The 25,473-nt window shown below is 35.4% G+C and overlaps 2 protein-coding genes across 4 annotated transcripts; both read left to right on the top strand.

Annotated features, from left to right (window-relative positions):
- Positions 1–322: 322 nt before the first annotated feature.
- Positions 323–13,700, top strand: LOC110797638 (auxin-binding protein T85). 3 transcript variants are annotated; one of them, XR_008923000.1, is made up of 6 exons: positions 323–548; positions 4,792–4,898; positions 6,544–6,747; positions 7,666–7,726; positions 11,490–11,557; positions 13,315–13,700. XR_008923000.1 is itself a non-coding variant. In XM_022002744.2 (5 exons), the coding sequence occupies exons 1-5, from the start codon at positions 461–463 to the stop codon at positions 13,418–13,420; spliced, it is 573 nt and encodes a 190-aa protein (XP_021858436.1). In that variant the 5' UTR covers positions 323–460; the 3' UTR covers positions 13,421–13,700. The 3 variants fall into 3 exon arrangements, 2 of the variants coding, with proteins under 2 accessions (XP_021858436.1, XP_021858437.1); XM_022002744.2 differs by lacking the exon at positions 7,666–7,726; XM_022002745.2 differs by lacking the exon at positions 7,666–7,726 and having other exon boundaries at positions 409–548; positions 4,776–4,898.
- Positions 13,701–15,702: 2,002 nt separating this feature from the next.
- On the top strand, positions 15,703–20,530 carry LOC110797631 (probable cyclic nucleotide-gated ion channel 16). The gene is made up of 6 exons (XM_022002733.2): positions 15,703–16,283; positions 16,939–17,151; positions 17,772–18,082; positions 18,220–18,331; positions 18,865–19,101; positions 19,320–20,530. The coding sequence occupies exons 1-6, from the start codon at positions 15,822–15,824 to the stop codon at positions 20,094–20,096; spliced, it is 2,112 nt and encodes a 703-aa protein (XP_021858425.1). The 5' UTR covers positions 15,703–15,821; the 3' UTR covers positions 20,097–20,530.
- The last annotated feature ends 4,943 nt before the right edge of the window (positions 20,531–25,473 follow it).

The raw sequence follows: 25,473 nt of genomic DNA, 5'->3' as shown, positions 1-25,473 counted from the left end.
TATATATATATATATATATATATATGGCCGTAGGATTGGTGCTAACATTCCAACAATTTTGTTTGGTGCCAGGACTCTAACATAATATACGAAAAGGTAGACGTAGGATTTGGTGCCTAACATTCTAACGAAATTTAATTATGGCAGGGCTCTAATATATTATTTAATTTTATTTTTTGATAAACCTAAAATATTAGTGTGTGATGACATGAAAATCCTACGTGGACGCTCTAAATACTCTCCAAAAAACTCCCCTTTATTTATATATATATTAGATTTTTATATTTATATGTATATTTTACTTTTACTTTTTTCGAAATTCACGAAGGTTCCTATTTTCCCCGAGAAACTTCTTCTCAAAACCTCTTGGGCTTAGCTTAGGTGAGGTACTTGCCCGCCATTGCGATTTGCGAGAGCTCGAGCAGAAGCCGCGGAGAACCGCTGCGCGCGCTAGAGAGAAATGTGTAAGGCTTATCTACTTCCGATTGTGCTTCTCACTTGGGTTTTATTAGCAGTAACCCTTTTAGCTTCTGATTGCTCTATCAATGGTAACTTTTCAATTCTCATCCTACTTCTTCATTCCATTTTTTTACGGGTTTTTATTCTATTTTATTTATTCTTTATATAGTTTTTGCCAGCCATTTCATGTTAATTACCTAATTTTATATCTGGGTTTGTTTCAATTATTTGGTTGTTCAATTGAATTACTGTTTTCCGCAATTTAAGTTCAATGCCACTATGCATATTTGATCCGTTAATTGAATTAGTGGAGAAGGGAAGGGAACATTGTTTTTTAGATTATGTATTGACTGTTGTTGATGATTAGTTAGGGTTTTAGTGGTTTGATTTTGGACAACAGTCTTGTCCTGAAAATGGTGTGTTCCCGGCCACCCGAGGTTTGTGTAAGAGTTCATGGTACTTTAGGAAAAAGAGAGGGGGAGGGAGGAGTCACAGGGTGCCTTTGATGAAATGGACAGGTACGACTTTTTCGATCACGTGCAGGTGTTAATGGTTGATTAGCAGTACATTTAACCATGTAACTAATCATTAAGACTAGTGTAGCGGTTAACTGACTAGCCTCGTTGTTTTCCCGGTATGGTTATTCAAGCTGTTTTACCATAATGGTCGATTGTATCTAACCGTTATTATTTATAATGTAATTTTAAGCATAGCTGTAATTGTTACCATTAACTGAGACGAAGTTTTTGGTCTTTATTACTAATTTATAGCTAACCGAACTGTTTTACCATAAACGGTGAACTTGGATAAAGGACGGGTTAAACAATTTGCACAGCTCTCTGCATTAGGGTACTACTGGAGTTTGGATTTTTTTACAACTTGTTGCATGATCTGTTAACTGTCATTTTGCATTTGGTAGGTAACATCTAGGTTGCACCAAAACGGATACGGATACGGACACGGACACAATACGGGTACGGGGATACACCATTTTAAAAATGACGGACACTGGGACACGGGAAATAATAATATTAAAATAATAAAATATAATATAAAAAAAAGATAAAATTACAATCATTTATAAAATAATATGCAAAAAGTAATTAAATTTATTAACGGCATTCAAATAAGAAAATAGAACTATTCTACACGATAATGACACGATAACCATCTCCTCCTACACCCCACATTTTTGTTCTTCCTTTGTAATAACTTTCACTCATTCTAGAAAGTAGACGGAGATTGTTGTGAACACCAATCCTTCATAAACATAAGATCATATTCATGTGATGATGGAGTAACCCACAAATGAGACCTTAATTAATGTCATGGTGGCTTGTGAATATGGTCATATGTTTATGAAGGTTGTTGATTAGGAGACATTCGAAAGAATTGTGAAAAAGAAAGAAGTAATTGAAATATGTGTTCAAGATGTGTCCAAAATGTGTCCATCGTGTATCCGGTCGTGTGTCTCGTGTACTAATTTTTCAAAAAGAACCGGACACGTGATTTCGCGTGTCAGACACATATTTTCGCGTGTCCAAGGCGTGTCGGTGTCCAATACGTGTCGGACACGGGACACGGCAGCCCAATGGCGTGTCCGTGCTTCCTAGGGTAACATTAGTATAACTAACATGCTAAAGCTTTCCCCTCAAAAAAATAAAATCAAGCTGAAGCTTTTGGGTGAGGTATTATTCTGATTTTCTCTGTTGCACACTGCGACCGGTTGGCAAGTGCAACTTTTTTTCTTGCTCCCACACTCCTTGTTCACATCTCCTACTCTCTAATTCCCATTTCTTGAGTTGTAGTAAAAACAGGTCAACTTATATTACATGTCATCGAATTATGAGAAAGCATTAGCTAATAAATAAGTACATATCAAGTGTATACTAATTTCAAAAACTGTCACGATGCAGATGCTTTTAAGACATTATGTGGCAAGTAATTTGATACCATCCTACCATTTTTCGGTATAGTACTAGCATCATCTTTTCCCAAATGCCGACATGAGATTCTGTATAGTTAATCCGACCCAAAAACAGTGTGTTTTGCCAAAAAAATCCCCAAGATTACTTTACTGAAGCAATAGTAGATGATACGTAAGTACGTAATGTCGCTAGCAGAAGTAAAATAAGCACCAAAGGAGGTTTTCCTTTATCTTTCCTGTCTTAATTTGTCTACCTAGAGCATGGGGTTCTGCTACGTGTAGTACTCTAAACTAGTCTCTAGTGCTCTACTGCACTAGCAAACATTTTGGCAAGTCACAACCTTGAGGAGAAGATTCTTAAAGCTCCTTGCTATCCTAGGTTGGGGTTTTAGAAGTACGAGCTTAGTATTAATCCGAGCTATTCTTGTTGGGTATTACTCCCTAATGGGTGCTAAGAAAGGAACTCTGTGGCATTTAGAGAATGAAGACAAGGTGATTTTATGGAGGGACACTTGGATTTTGGAGACGAAAACTTGGTTTTTGGGGTGGTATAAATGATTTGAAGGTCAATGGCATTCTTGATTATAGTATTGATAGTTGAAATATGCAGTAATTTCTAAGTCGTTTCTTCTGTTTGAGCAGGAGAGTATATAATCCTTTCCAATAGCCTTATTCTAGCAGGCTTTGAAGATGTGGAAAAATATATGGTTTTGGGAAAGGTCTTGAGTATAGTAGTGCTACTTGATCTATGCAGTGGATTTCTAAGAGTGGATAAGTTGTTTCTTCTGTTTGAGCAGGGGAGTATGTTAGCCATCCCGATTCGCCTTATTCTAAGAGGATGTTGAAGATGTGCAAAACATGATGGTTTTGGGGTTTGATTCCTAGGGCTAAGATTTTGCATAGAGAACATGTATGGAGCTTTTCCAATAAAGTGAGGGATGATCTGTCAGACCACAATGGGACAGGTTTTGTGTTTGTTATGGCGAGGAAGTGTCTCTATTACATGCTATTAGGGTCCGCAATTCTGCATCATTGCATAGGAGTTGTGGCTGGATGCTGATATAGTAAGGATTTGATTAAGGCTTGCAAAGCGGAGATTGATTCTCTTGGGAGGGCCTTTTTGACATTTGTTGGAGCATCGGGGCCTCAAATTGATGAACTTTTGAGGGTGAAGCAGCAACTCGTTGCATACTACAACTTACGTTGATAGAATGTATTCTAAGCCACTAGAGGTGTTGGAGAGGCTGTAGAGATTTAGTTGGGAGGTAGTGAAAAGTGGCTTATATCCATCATATTCAGGTATACTACATGTTAGATGCAAATAACTTTTGGAGGTCGGTACGCGGACTGGCGTGGTGGTAGACTGGTAGGTCAAAGTTTGTTCAACCTAAGTTCCTGAATTGTGTGCATTTGTTCAATGCGGTCATGATGGCAAGTTCCAAGTTCCAAGACCCATTTTGAATTGTATTTGAAAAAATCTCGTGAAACTGTCCACATATGATTGTAAGCAACTAAGCACAATATTAGAAGCTATTACTCCTTCCGAATACTCGCAACACTTTTGTTTGTGCGTAGTTTTAGGTAAGTTTGTGGTACTACATGAAAACGAATAAATTAAAAATGGGGTTAATAGTGATATTGTAATGGTTTATGTGAGAGAGAAACAATAAAGAATTGGTGCAAGTGGGGCAAAAAAGAAAGAAAAATAATAAAGAATTAGTGGTCCTATGCCAAAAGAGGAAGTGTTGCAAGTATTCACAAACAGCAGAAAGAGGCAAGTGTTGCAAGTATTCAGAAACGGAGGGAGTATTATTGGACTATTGCTGGCTCTACTGTGTGCTGGAGAAAAGGGCCTTTCTGATCCCTGCAGTAAGCAAAAAATATTGTGGAAATTATTCAGAAACTATACAAGATGGTATTTTATTGAGCGAAACTTAGTGTTGTCTTTCTGTTATTTGTTGCATAAAAACTTAAAAAGGATACTATTTGTTGCGACGTTACTAACACCGGGCGTTTATCTAAAACTCTGACCTTTATAATGTTTAATGTTAGATATAAAGATGGAATACATTCTTTTTGTTGAATACTCATTAAAAGGAGATGAAGGTTTGGTGTAATGCAGGCAATCCATTATATTCGTCTCCCTGGCCTTCTTTGAGGTCTTGTTTCCTTTTGTTTATAGAAAGATTTTTAGGATGTAGATTTCATTTTCTTACTTTACCACGATCTTTGACATAGATGCATCATTTCTGACATGTATGGTATGTCAAGTAATGTTTAAAGAAAAATGTTTCTAGCACTAGATTCAGAAATCTACTGTCTTGTGTCCTTCAAATTATTAACTTGTACTAGTATATTACTTTTAGACCCAATAATTTCTTTTCAATAGTTTGCTATTGATGCAGGATTTCCACTAGTGAGGAATATAAGTGCGCTTCCACAAAGTAACTATGGTAGAGAAGGCCTCTCTCACATCACCCTGGCTGGGTCTCTCATCCATGGAATGAAAGAGGCAAGTCATATGGTTATTGCTATAGATTTTCATTCGCTGCTGATTTCTCCTTTCCGTAGTATCTAGAAGCTTTCAAGTTCCGTATTAACAAACATTATATACAAATATATATATTTTCTAAAGGTGTGTTAATTATTTGGAATTCTCAGATGCTTTTGTATTTTCAAATATCAGACTGTCAGTCATTGATGAATGTGTTATTCTGTGTGAAAACTTGTCCTAGAGTCTGAACAGATATTGCTGTGGAGGTGTGTTGCTTTTTAATACTTGTGTTGTGGATAGGTCCGTGCTATGTTCTACTGATACCTAAGAAACCTTCTGAACATGTGCTAAAACCTTCCTTAGGTTTTTTGTCTTTTTATTGGAGGATAGGACTCTACACTTACCTTTCTTACAATTTGCACTTTCCAAAATAGTTGTGGCCTATGTGGGGTCTTGAAAGTCATGTAAGCCACCAGCCCACCAGGTTTGAACTTAAACATAGAACCAAGTTCAGCTCTTGAAACACACATGTAATATTTTTTGCTTGTCTAGCGCTTGATTACAATTTTTAAATTCAAGTCGACTCTTGGTGTTTGGTTTATTCGTGCGGTAAGTCTTTGGGTATGAATGCACGAGGGTTTGCGAAACTGGTTTATGAAGATTGTGGCAAGTATTTAGGAAGGCATACAAGAGTTTGAAAATGAAAGGGGTCTACAGTGATTGGCGTAAGTTGGATAGGATACGAAGTTCACAGAATGATAAGTTTTGTTGAAAACTCCCTCAATCTGTTCTTTTAAAGGTATAAATGATAGGATTACTCCAGGTTTATCAGTTTATTACTAAGAATGATAAGGTAGGTTGAGTAGTTAAGAGTTACAAACGAATGACAAAGTATTTAGAATAGGATTAGGGAAAGATGATCACGAGCCTTGGGTGTGTTACAGTGGCCAGTGAGAATGAAGATGATGGTTTCCTTTTTTTTTTCTTTAATAAATAAAGGAATCGTGCGACCAGGAATGAATGCACGAATGTTTTCGTTACTGGAATAATGTTTAGGAAACTAACTTTTTATTTTTTTGAGGGGATAAGAAACTAACTTTATAAAATACTAATATTTAGGAAATTAACTTTATAGAAAATTAAGCATATATTACTAAATACTTGTTTTAGTTATTGTTAAAATATATATATTGTTGCTAATAAAATATGGGCTATTACACTCCGCCCCCCTTATCCAGGTCTTCCTCTAGGTGCTTCTTTCGTCCAAGATCCATTTTTTTAAGGATGAAAAACTAAGCTCTACTTTAGAAAAGTGGAAGAAATTTGGAGTTCATTGTTTGGAGTTGAATATTTCTATGATACCAACTTGTGCCTTCTCTTATTGAATTGATAAGCTCGACCCTTTTCTGTAATAAACACTGTGAAACATGACAGAAGAATCTCAATTTTTGTGGTTGTTCTGGTTAACCACAAAAGCATACTGTTTGAGTGAGGTGATTGGAATCAGAACTTTTTAAGGGAATTATAATGGTTAGGTGTAAACAAAAGGTGACAATAATTAAGACGGTATGTAGAGATCACATTAGTATATGAAATTATGAATTCTTATGGTTGTGGTTTTAAGATCCCAATGGCCTAATTTTTGCATGTTTAATTTTGGCAGATAGAGATATGGCTTCAAACCTTTTCTCCTGGATCACACACACCAATTCACAGGCACTCATGTGAAGAAGTTTTTGTTGTCCTGAAGGGTACTGGTACACTCTATCTTGCTTCAGACTCGCATAGAAAATATCCTGACAACCCTAAGATGTATCCTGTCTTTGCAAACAGCACCTTCATTGTTCCTGTTAATGATGCTCACCAGGTAACTGATATGTGCCTATTTGGTGTTAATATCTAAATTGTTTATGGAAAATATGGGAACAATAGATGTGTTCTACCCAGATACTAGTCTATTCTCTTTGTAGTGGCTTTACTTCAGTTACCAAAATGACACAAAAAAGAATGTTCAATAATTTATTCTTCGAAGGTCACTGTATGTTACTAAGTGGACATCAGACATCAGAATACATGTCTCAATCTCATACACTGGGTTGGGAATAGATTGAACGGTGGTACCAAATCAGGCCTGTTAAGTCCAATTGGCTATTAAAGATGTTTTAGTACTCATACGAGTTCAAGGTTAGAACTCTAGAAACTCCTTGGATGGCTTGAGTTTTTGAGCTTTGGTGATCTTATTATCCCTCTTCGATAGAGATTTAACACAATTACACTAATGAAGTACTCTCTCTATTTCACAAAGATGGTTACACTTTACTTTTCACAAAAACCCAAAAAATGTTTAGAAGTAGTGGAATATTGTAAAAAAGGATAGTAGAGTAATGTAAGTAGTAGAATGTTGTAAGAAAAGATTAATAGCATAAGGTAAGTGGGGGAAAAGTGGAGAAAGAAGTAACAGACATAAGTCCAAAAACAGAAGAGGTGAAATGTAACCATATTTATGTAGCCGCTAAAAAAGAAAAGGTTAACCATCTTTGTGAAACAGAGGGAGTTTGAAATGTAGGATTAAAGTGCACTTGCTCACTTTAAAGATGTGTAAAAGAAAAAAGAGGATATGGAAAAGGACCAACCTTTAGTACAAGGAAAGTTTTAATTCGAAAGCCAAGGGTTGCTTTAAAAGTGGGGTTTTTGAGTGGACATCTTTGGGTTTCGGCCCTGTATAATCACAGTAACTTTCACAAGGGAATCGAGACTCTACTGACATTTTTCATGATTGTTACAGAGGAAAGCAAAAGATCTAAGGCGGCGTTTGGTTGGGGGTCTTCAGGAAAGGGAAGAGATTGGTGGGGTTTCATTCCCTTCGTTGTTGTTTGTTTGGTGGTTTTTGTCATTCCCTTTACCCTCTTTTCTTCTTCACTTACCCCTAAATCCCTCTACAATGATACCCTACGCCCCCCAAGGTTTCCCATTCCCATTCCCTTGACCACCCTCTTTTCATAATAAATAATAATAATAATAATAATAATAATAATAATAATAAATAATAAATAATAAATAAGTGATAAGTGATAAGTAATACTCCCTCCGTTCCTTTAAGTTTTATCCATTTGGGAAAGTGGGGAGTTTTTAAGAAAATTGGAATCTTGGTTTGTATTGGTATAAGTGTAATGATTGGGTTTAAGAAAAATGATTGTATGTAAGAGATTATAATAAAAAAAGAAGAGAGAAAATAATAAAGAAATAAGGTAAGAGAGAGGAGTGATAATGATGGGTGATCAAGGAGGTGAGAGAGTGGGTATATGGGGAAAGGAAAAGAATTAAATAATAGGGGTGGAGAAATTTAGGTGGGAATATGGGTAGAATCTTTAGGTATTTTGGTAATTAGATAGAAATGTAAGGGTATTTTAGGATAAAATGTATGTCCAAACAGGGGCGCAGGAATTTATATATGGGGGTCCAAAAAACTTATGATTTTCTTTCATTTTAGTGGCTTAAAGTTGAAAGGTAAATAGTCAAAATATTATAAACGCCTTAATAAAATATGTGAAGATTTAAGAACTTTAATTTTATGTTTTCATAACAATAAAACTCAATAGAGATTGCAATTTAAAATGAAACGAGATTTTCATACTTTGAAGGAGATTTCCTTATTACGATAATTATATTGTCAATGAACAAATAGCACACAAAGACCCCGTGGGGTATTATAAATCTATATATGAATTAATTAATTAGACCTATAAAAATTCTAAGTAACATGCAACTATAAGTCTATAAAGGTGAAATATTACATCCTTTATTAGAAGTATATCTTATGGAAATTCCGAAAACTTTTTGAGAAAATATAACACTACTATTTATTTTTTGTGTTTTATAAAGCAAAATCATGAATAATTATAGATTTATAGAAACAAAAACAATAAAAACTGGTGAAAAAAAACGACTTACAAAGGGAAAAACAAAAAAAGTGAAGAATTTAGAGGACTAATGAATGACAAATAAAAGATAAAAAAAATTGTGAATTTTTTTCTTTTATGGGGATTCGAACCCAACTCACTTGGGTAAAATATAAATCTTGCAACCATTAAGCCAAAGGTATTTCATTGTCATTAATGTAGGTTAATTAGATATATTTTAAGTATTAAAGTACAATTAATTACCTCAATATCAATTTTACAATTTTTTTGGGAAAATAATGGGGGTCCCTTTGGACCCCTCCGAGGTCACGTAGGTCCGCCCCTGTGTCCAAAAATAGAAACGGATACAACAAAAAGGAACGGAGGGAGTAAATAATAAGTAATAAATAATAAATAATAATAATAATAATAAATAATGAATTAGTAAATTAATAAATAGTATTTATTATTTATTTATTGTTATTATTATTATTTATTATTTATTATTTATTATTAATTATTAATTATTAATTAATTATTTTTATTGTTATTTATTATTTATTATTATTATTTTATTAATATTACAGAGTATTTATTATTATTTATTATTTATTATTTATTATTTTATTATATATTACAGAGTGTTTATCATTTATTATTTATTATTTATTATTTATTATTTATTATTTTATTATTTATTATTTTATTATTTATTATTTTATTATTTATTATTTTATTATTTATTATTTTATTATTTATTATTTTATTATTTAGGAGAAAGAATGGAGAAGAATGGGGAAACCAAACACCATTCTTAAACAAAGGGTTTTCATTCCATTCTCCTTGATTCTCATTCTCATTCTCTTTCCCTTTCCCCTTCTCCAACCAAACGGCCCTAACTATAGGTGACCTTCCCATAATAATTCTTACTACGGGTTATTCTAGTATAATCCAACCTAAGGGAGTGTCTTCCCAAAATAATCCCATGACCTGAACAAACCAGTATAGCAAGTCATTAGGCCACGTGTCACTAGGTGATTTGTATTCTTTATAGTGAGAGAACAAATGGAGATATTAACTTGTGTTGGTTGGTTGAACTTATTAGTTATTACAGTTCCTGTCTTACGCTTTGTTTCGTCGTACGGTAATGATGTTTGATAAGGATGAGGGATGAATGATTTAATGCAAGTGAGAAGTGTTGGTTTGTGATTTGGTGGCTGAGGAAACTTGTGGCCCGTGGAAATTGATGGGAATCAACGTTGGTTTAAGACTGAGATGCAAGGTTTGGTGGTGGCTGGGGCGTGTAGGGGTGGTTGAGGTGGCTGGATTGGTCGGGAGGGGGGTGGGTGTTAGTTAACTAGGCAGGGGTGGGATACATGGCAGAGTTTGGCAAGGGAGGGGGTTAGCTAGGCATGGAAGGGAAATGATAAGAGGAGAGAGAAGGGATGAAAAATTCAAAAAGAAAATGAATTACCAATTCAACTAGTTATTGGTAACTCGGATGGATTTTAGAAGATGCCCTCTAAGTTTTGGAATACATCAGAATAACCCATAGTTGGGTTTGTATTTGGAAGCCCCTCTATAGTTCTCAAAATTTCCAATCTAAAAAAAGACGGTGAAATATTTTCCTGTAAACTTTTAGAATTTTAAGTCGCTTGGCTAATTCTTTATTTTACTTAATCACAAATTCACATCCTTTGAGCTCCTGCACTATTCTTTTTGTTGTGGATGAAGAAGACTGAAATAGTGCCTTAGGAAGCAGAATAATCTTTCTTTATCTATGCAGGTTTTAGAGTCGGTGATGCCTTGGATATCTGTTTTTCCTGATTTCTTTGGTTCCATAGTTGTCTTGTTACAGTTCTTTTACGTGGAAGTTTATTTCGGATTAGCCTTCTTGAAAACCTGAAGTTCCTGTCCAACTCCATATGGGGAAGGGAGAAGAGGGGGGGGGGGGGTTAACCTTGTTGAAGTCCCAGGTGGGCCAGGTGGTGTGGCTTGTCGAGAAACAGTGAGATTTTGTGGGCTGGAATAGAGACAAAAGATTATCATGGAGTTCAATGTCTTCTCTAGGGGGAATTGTATTAGACCTCTCTGCTGTGGACTTAGCTCTGTAGACAATAATGAAGAGTTGATAGGGAAATGAATTTTCTGGTGTTAGGAGGCTAGGATTGGTGAGCGTAGAAAATTTTCTTCTCTCGTGCCTCTCATGGAAGCAAATATTTGGAAGCTTGGTACTTTTCAGAGTTCATGTTCGCTAATGTTGGCAATAACTTGAATACGTGATTTAAATTATAGAAAGATCGGTTAATACTCTGAACTGAGAGGACCTATGACAAGTTTGCCTTAGAGAATAATGGCTTTAAAGTGTTTAGTCCTCCACCAGAGATGTAACTTGATCAACTGGCAAGCACTCGTCAACAGCAGTCTGTTATTGCGTTCTCCTTGTTCTTAATAATTTTGTGAAGAAGAGAGAAAGAGAAAGTGTCTCTAGTTTAACATTGTGACTATATTTGTTTACTTTGTAAGGTAATGGCTTAACATGGGGAAGTCTCGTCTTTAAAAACTCTGCTGCTTCGTGCCTTGTTTCTATTTCGTTATAATGTGTTGTATATTCCGCATCAGCAAATAGAATATGCAACTTCTCTAATTCTTCTCTTGCAATGACAATGGACAAATGTTTATGTCCCTTAACTTTGTTTTGAATGCACAGGTATGGAACACTGACGACAGCGAGGATCTGCAAATGCTGGTTATTGTATCACGTCCTCCAGTCAAAGTGTAACTTTCTTTTCTTAGTAAAGCACTGTAGTTTTCCTATTTTCGCCCACTTTTGAGCATGCTCTGAGGTCCAACCGTCCAATGAAGTACATATTTACATTCTTAGTAGTGTCATTTATTTGATTTGTTTTAAAAATATCTGCTTGACTTGTGAGAGAGTGGCGTGCTACCATTTTGCCGAATAGTTAGGATGTTCTTAACTACTTTAATCAAACTTCATTGCTTGAAGGTCTTGCAGATGAGCTTATATATAATCACTTGCTCAGTGCATCTGTTGTAAATTTTCTTGGGCATTTTTCATTACTAAACTTTTTGATGAATTAGATCTGCCTTCTTTTGATTCTAATATACCCCTATGCCCTATATCATATCAAATTTTGCAAAACCTATAGGATATGGAAGATCCATGGTGGTTGCACTAAAATTGGGGCTTGAGCAAAATATAAGAGCAAATTATTGATGATGTTTAAATATAAGAGCAAATTATTGATGATGTTTAAATATAAGAGCTTATGATAACTTGTGACGATGAAGATTTGGGGTGATACATTTTTTTTTATGGGTGAGAGGAGATTTTCATATATTGATGACATCTAGACTATTCTAGCTGAGCTTATCATGTATGCAGACATCTAAACTATATTATCTGCATATAAAACGTTAAACGAGTAATTTCCAATGTTACGAGCAATGTTGAAATTGGTTTTATTGAGATTCTTTTTGATGAATTAAAACATCAAGGCTGTTTTGAGAAAGCTTCATTACTGGAGGAATGGAGGGTGTCCAAAAGCAATCCCTCATTTTTTTCACATTTTTACTTTCTTTTTTGTTTCACGTTGTATCTTCTATTTAATGTTCTAGTTGAGCTTGAAATTATAAATGCAGCATCTGCTATCTCATCCGTTCTTTGTCTCGTTAAAAGATTAGCGATCATCAAATAAAATCTAATAGTATTCACTTTTTCAGTGTCAGGTGTAATTGTGATTTGTGAAATTGTGATTGCCAAGCCATCTTCAGTTTCTAGTTTCAGGGTGTCTGATATATGCCATGTTAGCAAAGTAGGGTGAATCCTTTTTTGATTTGGAGAAAAATAATGGATAGATTAGTTCTGAGGTTGACATGCTTCGAAAATTTTGGCATGCCTGCCCCTCACCAGTCTTCTTTCACTATCAGCAAAGTTGGACATATGAGCTTAGCCGAAAGATCTGTCACGAGACATGATCTTGAAATGCGGGGAACTCAACCTATGATTTTCTGTTTATGTATTGCATGCACCCCTTTATGGTAGATCTTGATTACACAAGTATTCCATTGCAATATGCTTAATTTCTGTAATTTTGGTTGATTGGTTGCTGATCAAAGCACTGCATGAGTTAGTCTTGAGACATTCTTTAAATTTGAAGCAGAGATCCTTCTAATTTATAGTTACTGAAAACTTGGAATATATATCAACCCTCATTATAGTGAACAACCATGGGACGGTCTAGGAATGGAACGATTTACAGTGGAGCTTTTATTCTGATATTTCATCAAGATCGAGTGCTGACTTTAGGTTGCCGACTAATTGTGATAGACTGTTATTTCAGTGTTAATACCATGAAATACTTGAGCGCCATTGTTGAGTCACAATACCTGCTAGGGTTCGTATAATCTCGGTCTTGAATAGTATGAATGTGTTCTATTTGTATTTGCTGTATAGATCTTGAGAGGGATTCAGGCTTCTGGACAAATTATTAACTTTGATGTTTATGTTTTAGGTTCATATATGAAGACTGGTCCATGCCTCATACTGCAGCTAGATTGAAGTATCCATACTACTGGGATGAACAATGTTTCGACTCACCAGTAAGAGATGAGCTTTAAAACATTTTCACTCAGAAGCTTTAAGGAAATTATCTCTCTAACAAATTACAGTGCAACGAGCAAACAATTGGAGAAAAGTTTGTGTATTCGAAATTTCGAACTTGTAAGTAAATGCTCCTAATCTTGTATAGAGACTTGGTAACGTGCGTTGTTATGGTAATATAGAGAGATGTTTAAAAAAAATGTGTTTCTTTAAATGTACTCCTACCTTTTTTTTGGGTGCTTCTCCATATTTCAATCCTCCTTTTCTCCTCGGAAATGTAAAGTAAAGTTTCCTTTCTGAACTCAGTGTAGAAAATAGAAATCATCGGAATCTAAACTAGGGTTTGACATCTACCGTCCCACCATTGTTGATGACTCAAATGCTTACTTCTGCATACACCTGCAGCACGAAAAATCTATGTTTCAAAAATCTGGCTACCTGATTTTGAATAATCATAGGTCTGTTTCCTAGCTCCTTAATAAAGTAGACTTCAACCCTTGCTTCGTTGATGGGTTGATCAATTTGTCAAATATCATTATTATCGTTGTCACTTTGCGAGTTACAACTTTAAACTTCTAAAATTGCGAAATACAACCTCAAAGTCACCTTTTAATTTAAAATACAACCACATATCAAATTCCAACCCGGTAAAGTGGAACTTCTTAGTTGTTGTAATATGAAAATAAATTTTACGCATTAAATTTGTATAGAAACACTCACTCCACATAAACCATAACCTAAATCTATTATATTTCGACCCATAACCTAGCTAACGGATAGACCGATTTGACAACTCTATAATATAATGAAGGCCTTAGAGCAGCTCTAATGGTGAGCTACACAATGGTGTAGCCAAGTTTGCCATATCGATTTTCTAGCTACAAGTTAAATTACAAATTTTCACATTGGTTGTTTACAATACTTATTAGCTCCATATAATATTTAATTTTTTTTTCCAGCTACCTGCTCAAAATAGCTACTCCCTCCGTCTCTTTTTGTTTTTTACGTTTTCCTTTTTGGGTGTTTCAAAATGTTCTTTACATTTCCTTTTATATCATCACATTAATGATTTAATATTCTATCAAAATTTGTGTCAAATGATTTTTTAACCAATTAAATTCATTGGTTATTTAATTTCTCACACCTTTCTATTAGGACATTAAATTTTTCTCATATTTCCAATATCATAATTTTGATAAAAGTGAAAACATTATAAATAAACGTAATTTTTCTTGTTTAAATAAAAAAATAGAGGAATCTCAATACACATTAATTAGTCGTTAATAAACGTGCAAAATGTCAAACGTAAAAAACAAAAAGAGACGGAGGGAGTATAAGATTTTGATAGTTGCTAATGCCATTGATGTATCAATGGTTGGCTACCTGCTCACATATTTTTATTTTTTTATGAACATGTTACTTTTTTAATCACTTTGACGAACATAATCGGGACCGTACGTTTCTAATAATAAATCTATACCACTCGTTTGGTGGACTAATTAAAATAAAAATGATTTTCTAATAGAGTGAAAAAGTAACCGCTTCATAAACCTGGTTTTCCTTTCCCTTCCATGTAGGCAGTAGGGATATACTTTCATTTCCACAATTTTCACAAGAACATTAATGCCCGCAATTCTTATAAGAACATTAGCGGATGTTACGGATATATAGAGTACTTCCTATATATTGCCGCAAATACATTTTACTCTTTGAACCGTGTCAATCAACTGTGGAATTCACTTTTTTTTCCTCATAAATTGATAATAACATGAATATAGATTAAATTGTAAATAAAAAAAATTCAAGCCCTTTAGCATGAAAGCCTCATTAAATGAAATTCGGGACATGGAAATTCGTAGAAAGAGAATTTTCTTCCATTAAATCATCATGCATTTGTTATGAAGCCTTATTTATATATACAATGCTTGGGAATAACTGAAATTTATTTGATTTTATTTTAATAGTCTAACAAATAAACGACTATAATTAGTCCTATAAATTCAAAGATTCAGATCTAAATAATTATAGTGGTTACCATTTTTTGTTAGCCATTGAAAAGACTTCCCTTTATATATTCCGTATTTAACAAATATTAACAAATAATGAATTTTTAATATTTCTTGTATATATTATACATGTACTTCTTATAAATGTTACGCACGTGCATGAAAACATGAATACTATAACCAAGTTATCATGTCAAATTCACAATGCATTTTTATTTTTATTTTTATTTTTATTTTTATTTTGTTTTACATAAATAAGTTGAAAGGCGAAATATATGGCTTCTCCTTTAACTTTCCGTTAGCCTCTCATCTTCCATCTAACAACCCTTCTCTCTCCTCTCGAGCTCTTCTCTTCCTTTTCACAATCCATGATCAATGTAAAAATAATCCCAGATTAATTAAAACAAAAAGTATGCATAGTTTTAATCTAAATGCACCATCCTCAAAATTCCGGCATTTTCCAACATCATTCTCTCTTCTCCGACGACAACCGCAGAGGCGGCGGAAGCCTCGGTGGTGGACAACGATCCACGATCCTCGTAGCGAATTCATAACTAGCTGGAATAACCTGTTCCTCGTAACATGCCTAGTTACCCTCTTTCTTGATCCTCTTTACTTTTATGTTCCTACAATTTGTGGTTACGCATGTCTTAATACTAACTTCCAGTTATTAATCATTGTCACTCTCATTCGAACTATTTCTGATTTTCTTTATCTTACCCACATTTTCTTAAAATTTCGAACCGCTTTTATTTCGAGAAATTCTAGAGTTTTTGGTCGTAAGGAACTTGTTATGGACCCTAAAGCTATTGCTGCTAAGTATTTAACGTCTGATTTTATTATTGACGTTGCTGCCATGCTTCCTTTGCCTCAGGTATGTTTACATATTTCATCTACTAATTAATTAGTTACTAGCCCGGACGATTGCCCCGATAGTTACGCATAGTTTAATACCAAGTATTAAGTTTTTTTTTTAAAAAATGAAATCACTGGATTGGCTAACCAACTATTAGTGAAATAAATCTTAACTTTTAAGTAGTTTTTTTTTTTGGTGAAAGTAAACTTAATTCAATAACAAAATAGTTTACATGATTTGTAGAATCATTATTTTTTGTAATGTACTTATAACTTATAAGAAATGTCTTAAATTACAAACTTCACCTTAACTTACAAAAGTCGATATGATATAAATTTTGAGGAAAAAAAATGAATACTTAGCTAAACTTTTTGTGAGATATATACGAAGCATATGATTTGAGTAAATTAAGAAAGATCTAGGCACCAAAGCTTTAAAATTTATAAGAATGACTTTTTAATTTTTTAAATTTTTATATTACTTTGAAGTCCTACATTGTATCATTGTAATAGTGGTTAATACTTTACATTAATAAAAGCGAGGTCATGAGTTTAAATATTGATACTAGATTTAGGGATATAGTGACAAATTCGTACCAATGGTCTCATAAAGTTCATGTATGAGTGTGATTTGTTTTAATATATTTTTTTTTACTAATTATGAGCATGTACAGATAATGATATGGTTTATAGTTCCGGCATTGAGAAGCGCAACAAAAGCTCACACAAATCACACAGTAGCTCTAATAGTACTTGTTCAATTCATTCCTCGGTTGTTCGTAATGATACCGTTAAATCGCAAGATTGTAAATTCTACCGGAATTGCTGCAAAAAATGCATGGTCTGGTGCTGTTTATAATATGCTTCTCTTTATATTGGCAGGCCATGTAAGACCCTTTTTCTTTTTGCACTTACTCTAAAATCAATTAAGCATTAGGATTTTAATCCTTCTGTCCAACATTACTCGTTACTCCCACCTCTGCACAAAGTTTTTAGGTTATAAATGGGTATTTTTTTTATTATCAATTGTTATTTTATTGAAAAGTGATAGGGGTTTAGTGGAATATTTTTTGATGAATTGAACGATGATAGCGTGTAATGACCAAACTTTTGTTAGTTGAAAGAAAGAGATCGACAATATAATAATTGTAGGATCATCTTAATTTGGATGTATACCAAGCTAGTAATGTGATAGTCATTACACGAATGAAAAATGAAAGTGTAAGAAGTAACGTGATACGAATGGAGTATTAGTAATGAAACAAACTCAGAGGTATGAGTTATATATATATATAGTCATTCCATACTCTTAACTCTTACATTACCTTATTATCTGTGTGCACTAAACATCCCCTCGACAACAATGCTAGCTAAGAAAGTGAGTAAGTAATAATCTTAGTATTTTGTTACCCTATGGTGCATGATATATGTCACACAAAAGACGTGTTGTTATTTGTTTATTGATACAAGATTTCAAACTTAAATTTGTTGTTATATCCCAACACAGGTAATAGGAGGTATATGGTATTTATGGGCGCTACAAAGAGTACACACTTGCTGGAAAATAGAATGTGTAGGGAAACAAAATTCAACTCGGTTTCCTTGTAATCCCACATTCTTCGACATTGAGAATAAAGAGCTTCCTGCTCGTAAACGTTGGTTAGAAAAATCGGGTGTTCTATCAAATTGCAACCCTCAAAATAAAAATCATAAATTCACGTTTGGAATGTTTGGTCGGGTTATTACTGATGATGTTGTATCTGCTGGTTTTACCCAAACTTATTTCTATTGCCTCTGGTGGGGCTTGAAGACGTTAAGGTAAACTATATAGGTACCTTAGTGAAGTATTTACTGTTTTGTCGTCTCAATATGTATTTTCAAAACATAAATTTTTTGTTCAATCTTAATCAAAGATACTATTATTTCATTAATATGGTAATTTTAATTTTACACAGTTCTTATGGACAAAATACAGACAACAGCACCTACATTGAGGAAACACTATTTTGTAGTTTTATTTGTGTCATGGGTCTATTCCTTTTTTCCCACTTGATCGGCCAAATTCAGGTAATTTCATAAATCATATTAAAATCTTGACACGCCCACATATCTATTTTGTTCTAAGAAGGTGATTTTTTTTAATAAGCCCAATTCAGGAAGAGTTCTATTGTGATCAGTGAAATTGTAAGTTCAAAGAGGTGAAAATAACAAATTAGGTTTTGTCATGGTAGCTAAGACCGAGTTCTTGTATACTATAGGTCTCATGTTCGTACCCTCCTTCCCCTATATTCACTAATTTGTGTTGAAAAAGGTAATTTAAAAACAAATTTTCAAGAACATATAATAGTCGATCAGTAACCTTCATTTTGTTCTCAGGTACACTTAGAGGTAGTTTAAGGTTGGCTTTGGGCGTATTTGATCAATTTTGCTTATTCAAAGAAAAACCAAATGAAGAAAGAAAAACATGTACTCATTAGATACACCTAGTTGGCTATCTCTAGGTGTATTCGAGAACAAGAAAAGTTATAATTTTATTGGAAGTTAATTTATTTTATTTTAGGGTTCGTTTCTTAGAATTATGATATGAACTCATGTTGCAGACTTATCTTCAATCTATAATGACCAGAATTGAAGAGTGGAGAATAAAAAGAAGAGATACAGAAGAGTGGATGCAACATAGGCAATTACCAGAGGAACTCAGGGAGCGAATTCGACGATTTGTTCAATATAAGTGGATTGCTACAAGAGGAGTCGAAGAGGAGTCTATTTTACAATCACTACCCTTGGATATTCGACGTGAAATTCAAAAACATTTATGTTTGGGTCTTGTTCGTCGAGTAAGGATTTATTTTTCTCACCTTATTGTTATTGATTATTAAATCAAACCAGACAAATGAGATCAAACCGGCCAGAAAAAATCAGAGACCATGAAGAGAGAATAAAACAATGACATAAATATATATTCAGATAAGGGCAGACAAAGAATCAGACAAAACCATACCATAATTTAATTAATTAATGCATGACATCTCCTCTTTTAATTTGTAATTTGTAGGTTCCGTTCTTTGCACAAATGGATGATCAACTATTAGATGCAATATGTGAACGTCTAATACCATCATTGAACACGAAAGACACATATATAGCACGAGAAGGGGATCCAGTTTCAGAGATGATGTTCATAATAAGAGGACAACTAGAGAGCTCAACCACTTACGGTGGTCGTTCGGGTTTTTTCAACTCCATTACACTTGGACAGGGTGATTTTTGCGGGGAAGAGTTGTTAACATGGGCAATATTACCTACAACAACAACCCTAAACCTTCCTTCCTCAACAAGAAAAGTAAAAGCCCTAACAGAAGTCGAAGCCTTCGCCTTACGAGCAGATGATCTAAAGTATGTAGCCACGCAGTTTAAACGTCTACAAAGCAAGAGGCTACAACATTCATTTAGATACTATTCTCATCAATGGAGGACATGGGGGGCTTGCTTTATACAAGCCGCTTGGCGACGTTACACGAAGAGGAAGATGGCTGAGGATCTTGCTAGGAATGAAAATTACGAGTTTTACTATCTTATGCAATTAGATAATGAAGAAAATAATCATGAGGATGAGGACGAGGATGAGGATGAACCCTTATTCATTAACCACGATGAAGTTGATCATGGTAGTAAACGCCAACAACAACCACTTAAAGCGACGATATTAGCTTCAAAGTTTGCTGCAAATACCAAAAGAGGTGCAAACCATAAAATGAATATTATTGCTACTTCATCTCACGACCTAAAGATGCCTAAGATGTTCAAGCCAGAAGATCCTGACTTTTTTTAACCAACATTTTATTTATTTATACTATTTCACATCTATTGAAATTTTCATGTTAGAGATAAGTGTTTAGTGTTGGAATTAAAGCTCCAAAAGGGTTGCCCGACCAAGCGCCAGTGCAAGTAAGAAATTGGGTAATTTCTGTCGCACTTTCGCCCGATCGGCCAAATTTGGGGAGTTTTGGTGGAGTGCACTCGGGCGAGTTACAACGGGTTTTGAGAGTTGCACTCGCGCCCAATCGGGCAGGCTCATTTGGTCCGATTTTGATTCTATTTCTTCCATTCCTTCTTTGTAACAACTTTTTAATTGTGGTTTAAGGATGATTATCATTCTGATTATGATGATTTATGTTAGTCCATTATTTCTCTTGATTATGGGGTTATAAACCCTTCATTATCATGGGTTTGATTGGATTGATTAATATCATTGGATTCCTTTGAGTCCTTTGATTTCTTTGGGTTGTTTTATCTCCTCCACCAATCTTGTAAATACTCTTCATTTTTTATTAGGTTGAGACAAAATATCATCCTCTCATCTTCTTCTTTCTTCCTCTCTTTTGGGCATAAGTTCTAAACCCCATCTCACACCCAAGAGTGCCATCGTGTGTTGAGAGTTGTGTAAATCTTAGGGAACAAATCGGTGAATACACCGGTTGCCTCGAATCTCATTTTCAAGGCAGTGGTTGGGTCACCACAACACAACAAGTTCCGTAAGATTTTCTTATTCTCCTGTTCTGCATTAGCCTAGAAAACACTTAAATACAACGGTTTGAAAATCTATAGAGTTTCTCTTTGGAGGAGACATCTGAATAATATGATCATTAACTTATTAAATAAATCTACAACTCCGTATTTGAGTGAACTAGGAGTTCGGAACACTCCTTGGCCGGATCACCCAAACCACAGGCATGCACTCCACGAGCATGCGCATGGGCCAAGCTCATGGTGGAAGGCCTGCGAGCGTTGTTGTGCTCACGCACGCCAAGGATGCACATTGCAACACACACGAGCTAACGCACTCCTTGCGGGCTTGCAGTGTAACACCCAAAATGTGAACCTTTTTACATAACCAAAATTCATACTTACGGGTATACCTGGTTATTGGACAGGGTAGTCCAATGGATATAGGGTTAGGGTCAAGTTAATAGGGCTTTTATTGGACAGGGCCTTTATTGGACAGGGCCTTTATTGGACAGGGTCATTATAGGGTCAAACTTATACTACAATTATTTTGAAAATAAAAATAGTAATGATACAAAAAATTACATGCATAGCTTCGTATTTACTTGTACTTGCACATGGCTCTTTTGTTTTTCATTTTTCATTGCTCGTTTATTGACCCGCCCAATAATGACCCGCTATTGACCCGCGACCCGCTTTTGACCCGCCCATTATCGACCCTCTAAAAATGACCCTTTCAATACCCGACCCTCTTTTGACCCGCACCGACCCTGACCCGCCCCGCCCGATAATCAGGCCTACTTACGAGTATATTATTTGAAAACGATTGTTCAATATTGTGAGTGTTACTAAGGCTCTGTTCTGTTCACCTTATTTCCACTTATTTCAGTAAAAATAAGTTTAGTTAAGTTCGGATAAGATAAGTTTAGGGAAAATAAGGGTTGACCAAGTACAATTTATAACTAAAATAAGTTTTGATAAGTTCAGATAAGTTCAGTTAATTTCAGATATAAGTTTCGATAAGTTCAGATAAGATAAGTCTAGAAGAAATAAGTGAAAATTAGGTGAATAGAATGCACCATAAATACAGAGTAAGTAACTAAGATATTACTCGATCCCTCCGTCCCTTAATACTCGCCCCGCTTTCCTTATAAAGCCGTCCCTTAATACTCGCCTCATTTCTATAGATGTCATACTTTTACTAATATTATATCATTTCTCTCACTCATCACGGACCCACATATATTCTTATTTCCTAAAAAGAACATTAAAAAATTCAATCCACTCCCACCTCCTCCCCTTTATTTGACACATTTTCCACTAACTATAATAAAATAATACTCCAGTATCAACTACCACCTAATAAATTAATAAGTCAATTAAATTGTCTAAAACTCGGTGCCAGTCAAATCAGGGCGAGTATTAAAGGACGGAGGGAGTATAAAACTAGTCATTTAATAAAAAGATTTCTAAGTGGTCTAATCAGTGATATATCAACCAACACATAAATATTATTATCCAAATATAGCCAAACTGGTATCCCAGATTACCAAGTTGTCTATTGACGGGGTAGCCTAGTCTTTAATCACGCACACATCACTCGTATGTAGCCTATCTTACTACCAACCTGCAAAAAAAATAAGAAAATAGAAAAAAGAAACAAACTCACAGAAATCAGAAAAAACCAAGTAATCATGACTCAATCCCATGGAATAAGTAACTTTATTTTTAAAATGCTTTAGGAAACTTTAAAATTTAACAAAACCAAGTATAAACCAAATTATGCAATTCCATTAATTAGTCAATAAAAAATATATACATTTTCATCGAAAGGAGGGAAAGAAAACACTATAGAATATACATTTTCATTTAAGGGAGGAAAAAAGAACACTAGTAGGGTGAATCTCAAATAACTACCTATTAAGTAGGGGTCGCACGTCACCCTAAAATGATGGTCAAGTAACAACATTACAAAATTTCTCTAATTTGCACACCCCTCACTAATAGATTTGATGTCTTAATATGAGAATGTCAAAATTTCGCACGTCACCAGAGATGACTTTCAGAAAGCTTCATATCGTCTCAGGGAACTTGGAAAACTTGATACCTTGCTTGCTAATATAGTCTCGGGATTGTTGGAAAGGAAAAAGATCAAAAATCATTTTTCAAAATCATTTGTAATTTTCTCCTTATCGAAAGTTCACTCTTTGTCATCATTTTTTTATCATGATTATTTCATTATGCATTGATCTTTGTTTTGCAGACTTGTAGAAAAGTGAAGAAGATGAGTCTGTTCCAATTAAGACGAGATGTTTGCTTTACAATTGAAGTTTGACTTTCTTTTCTTCCATCAATTTCGGATTTGAGTTCGTTCATGTGAGAAATATTTGCCGTGCTTTCTCATTAATTTTCTCAGAATATATACATAGCTAGGTTAGGGTTTAGCTGAGGCTATTCTAGAAATTACAAAATTACAAAAATAATTAATTTACATTAATTACAAATTATGTATTCTATCACACCCCCGCAGTCGAAGCGGGAGGTTTACGTACGGTTAGACTGTCCCGAAAATCATCAAATAGGACGCGCGGAAGCCCTTTAGTGAAAATGTCAGCAATCTGATAGCGGGACGGAACATGTAGAACACGTACTTCACCACGTTTTACTTTTTCACGAACAAAGTGAATATCCATCTCAATATGTTTAGTGCGTTGATGTTGTACCGGATTACCAGAGAGATAAATAGCACTTACATTATCGCAATAAACCAATGTGGCCTTAGAGATGGGACAATGTAGTTCAAGTAACAAATTACGGATCCAACAAGATTCAGATACAACGTTAGCCACTCCCCTGTACTCAGCTTCGGCACTAGATTTTGACAACGTAGGTTGTCGTTTGGCCGACCAAGAGACTAAGTTGTCTCCAAGAAATACACAATACCCCGAGGTAGAGCGTCTTGTGTCCGGGCATCCACCCCAATCAGCATCTGTGTAAGAGAGAAGTGTATCCAATGGGGAAGAATGCAAATGTAGGCCAAAGTCAATTGTACCTTGTATATAACGAAGGATGCGTTTCAAAGCTTCCATATGGCCAACTTTTGGGTCATGCATAAACAGGCAAACTTGTTGAACCGCATAGGAGATGTCGGGCCTGGTGAATGTCAAGTACTGGAGGGCACCGGCAAGACGCCGGTAATGTGTCGGATCAGAATAAGCGGCGCCGGAAGTGGCGCTAAGCTTGCCTTTCGTATCAACCGGAGTGAGGCTAGGCTTACATTGTGACATGCCGGCACGGTCAATGATATCCTCTGCATATTTCTTCTGAGACATAAAGAGACCAGTATTATCCCGGGTGACGGCAATGCCCAGAAAATAACTCAGAGGACCCAAATCCTTCATAGAAAATTCGGAGCTCAGTTGAGAGATGATGGAGCGCCGGAGAGTATCTGAAGAAGCAGTAAGGATGATATCATCGACATACAATAAAATATAAGCAATATCAGCACCATGACTGTAAATGAAAAGAGAGTTATCCGACTGGCTGTGACAGAAACCAATGTTAGCAACATAATCAGCAAACCGTTGGTACCAAGCCCGGGGTGCCTGTTTCAAGCCATAAAGAGATTTCCGCAAAAGACATACATGATTGGGCCGAGTCAAATCCCGAAATCCCATGGGCTGATACATGTAGACAGTTTCATTCAAATTACCATGTAAGAAAGCGTTCTTGACATCCAACTGATGAATGGACCAAGAACGAGATAAAGCAATGCTAAGAACAACCCGGATAGTAGCCGGTTTGACTACCGGACTAAAAGTCTCATCACAATCAATGCCTTCCCGTTGAGTCTGACCATCACCTACAAGACGGGCTTTATGCCTCTCAAAAGAACCGTCAGATTTCTTTTTATGCCGAAAAATCCACAATGACCGAATCACATTAACATCAGGTGGACGTGGTACTAAGTCCCACGTCCCATTTTCAATAAGTGCATTATATTCATCCTGCATAGCATGTTTCCAATTTTGGTCATTAAGAGCACTTATGGGATTTTTTGGTATAGGGGAAATGGATTGGGTAGAGGCATGTAAGGCGTGATTTTTGTATTTGGGGTTAGGTCGGAATATCCCATGCTGACTACGGGTCCCCATTCGCTGGGTGGGCTGCAGTGATGGACTGGGCCGGGGCAGGGCTGGCGGGTTTTGGCTGGGCTGGGTGGCAAGTCGCAGCTGCGGTGGGCTAGGAGTAGGGGAGCAATGAGAGTTGGGCTCCACATTGTGTGGTGTTCCTGCAGGAGGGGGACTGGCGTGTTGGGCCAAGGGGGAGGAAGGGGGAGTTGGCCCAACATGAGCTGCTGGATTGGGTTGGGCTATTTGAGGTGGTTGAGTATTTGCAAGGCCATGTAGATAATGAAAATGCAAAGGAGATACATCATCACCCAAAAAATCATATGAAGTGTTTGAAGATGAAGAGTTAATTTTGGCAAACGGAAACTGCTTCTCATCAAACCATACATGCTTCGAAATAATAATTTTACGACTTGAAATATCATAACATTTATACCCCCGGTGGTTGGATGGATACCCAAGAAAGACACAAGGTGTGGATCGAGCTTGTAGCTTATTTATTTGGGTTGATGGGAATAGAGGAAAACACAAGCAACCGAAAACCCGTAGATGAGAGTATGTGGGATCTTTTTG

Source organism: Spinacia oleracea, chromosome 6 (genome assembly GCF_020520425.1).
Source record: "Spinacia oleracea cultivar Varoflay chromosome 6, BTI_SOV_V1, whole genome shotgun sequence".
Taxonomy (NCBI): domain Eukaryota; kingdom Viridiplantae; phylum Streptophyta; class Magnoliopsida; order Caryophyllales; family Amaranthaceae; genus Spinacia; species Spinacia oleracea.
Note: the sequence above shows the minus strand (reverse complement) of the source record. Positions and strands in the feature narration are given on the sequence as shown.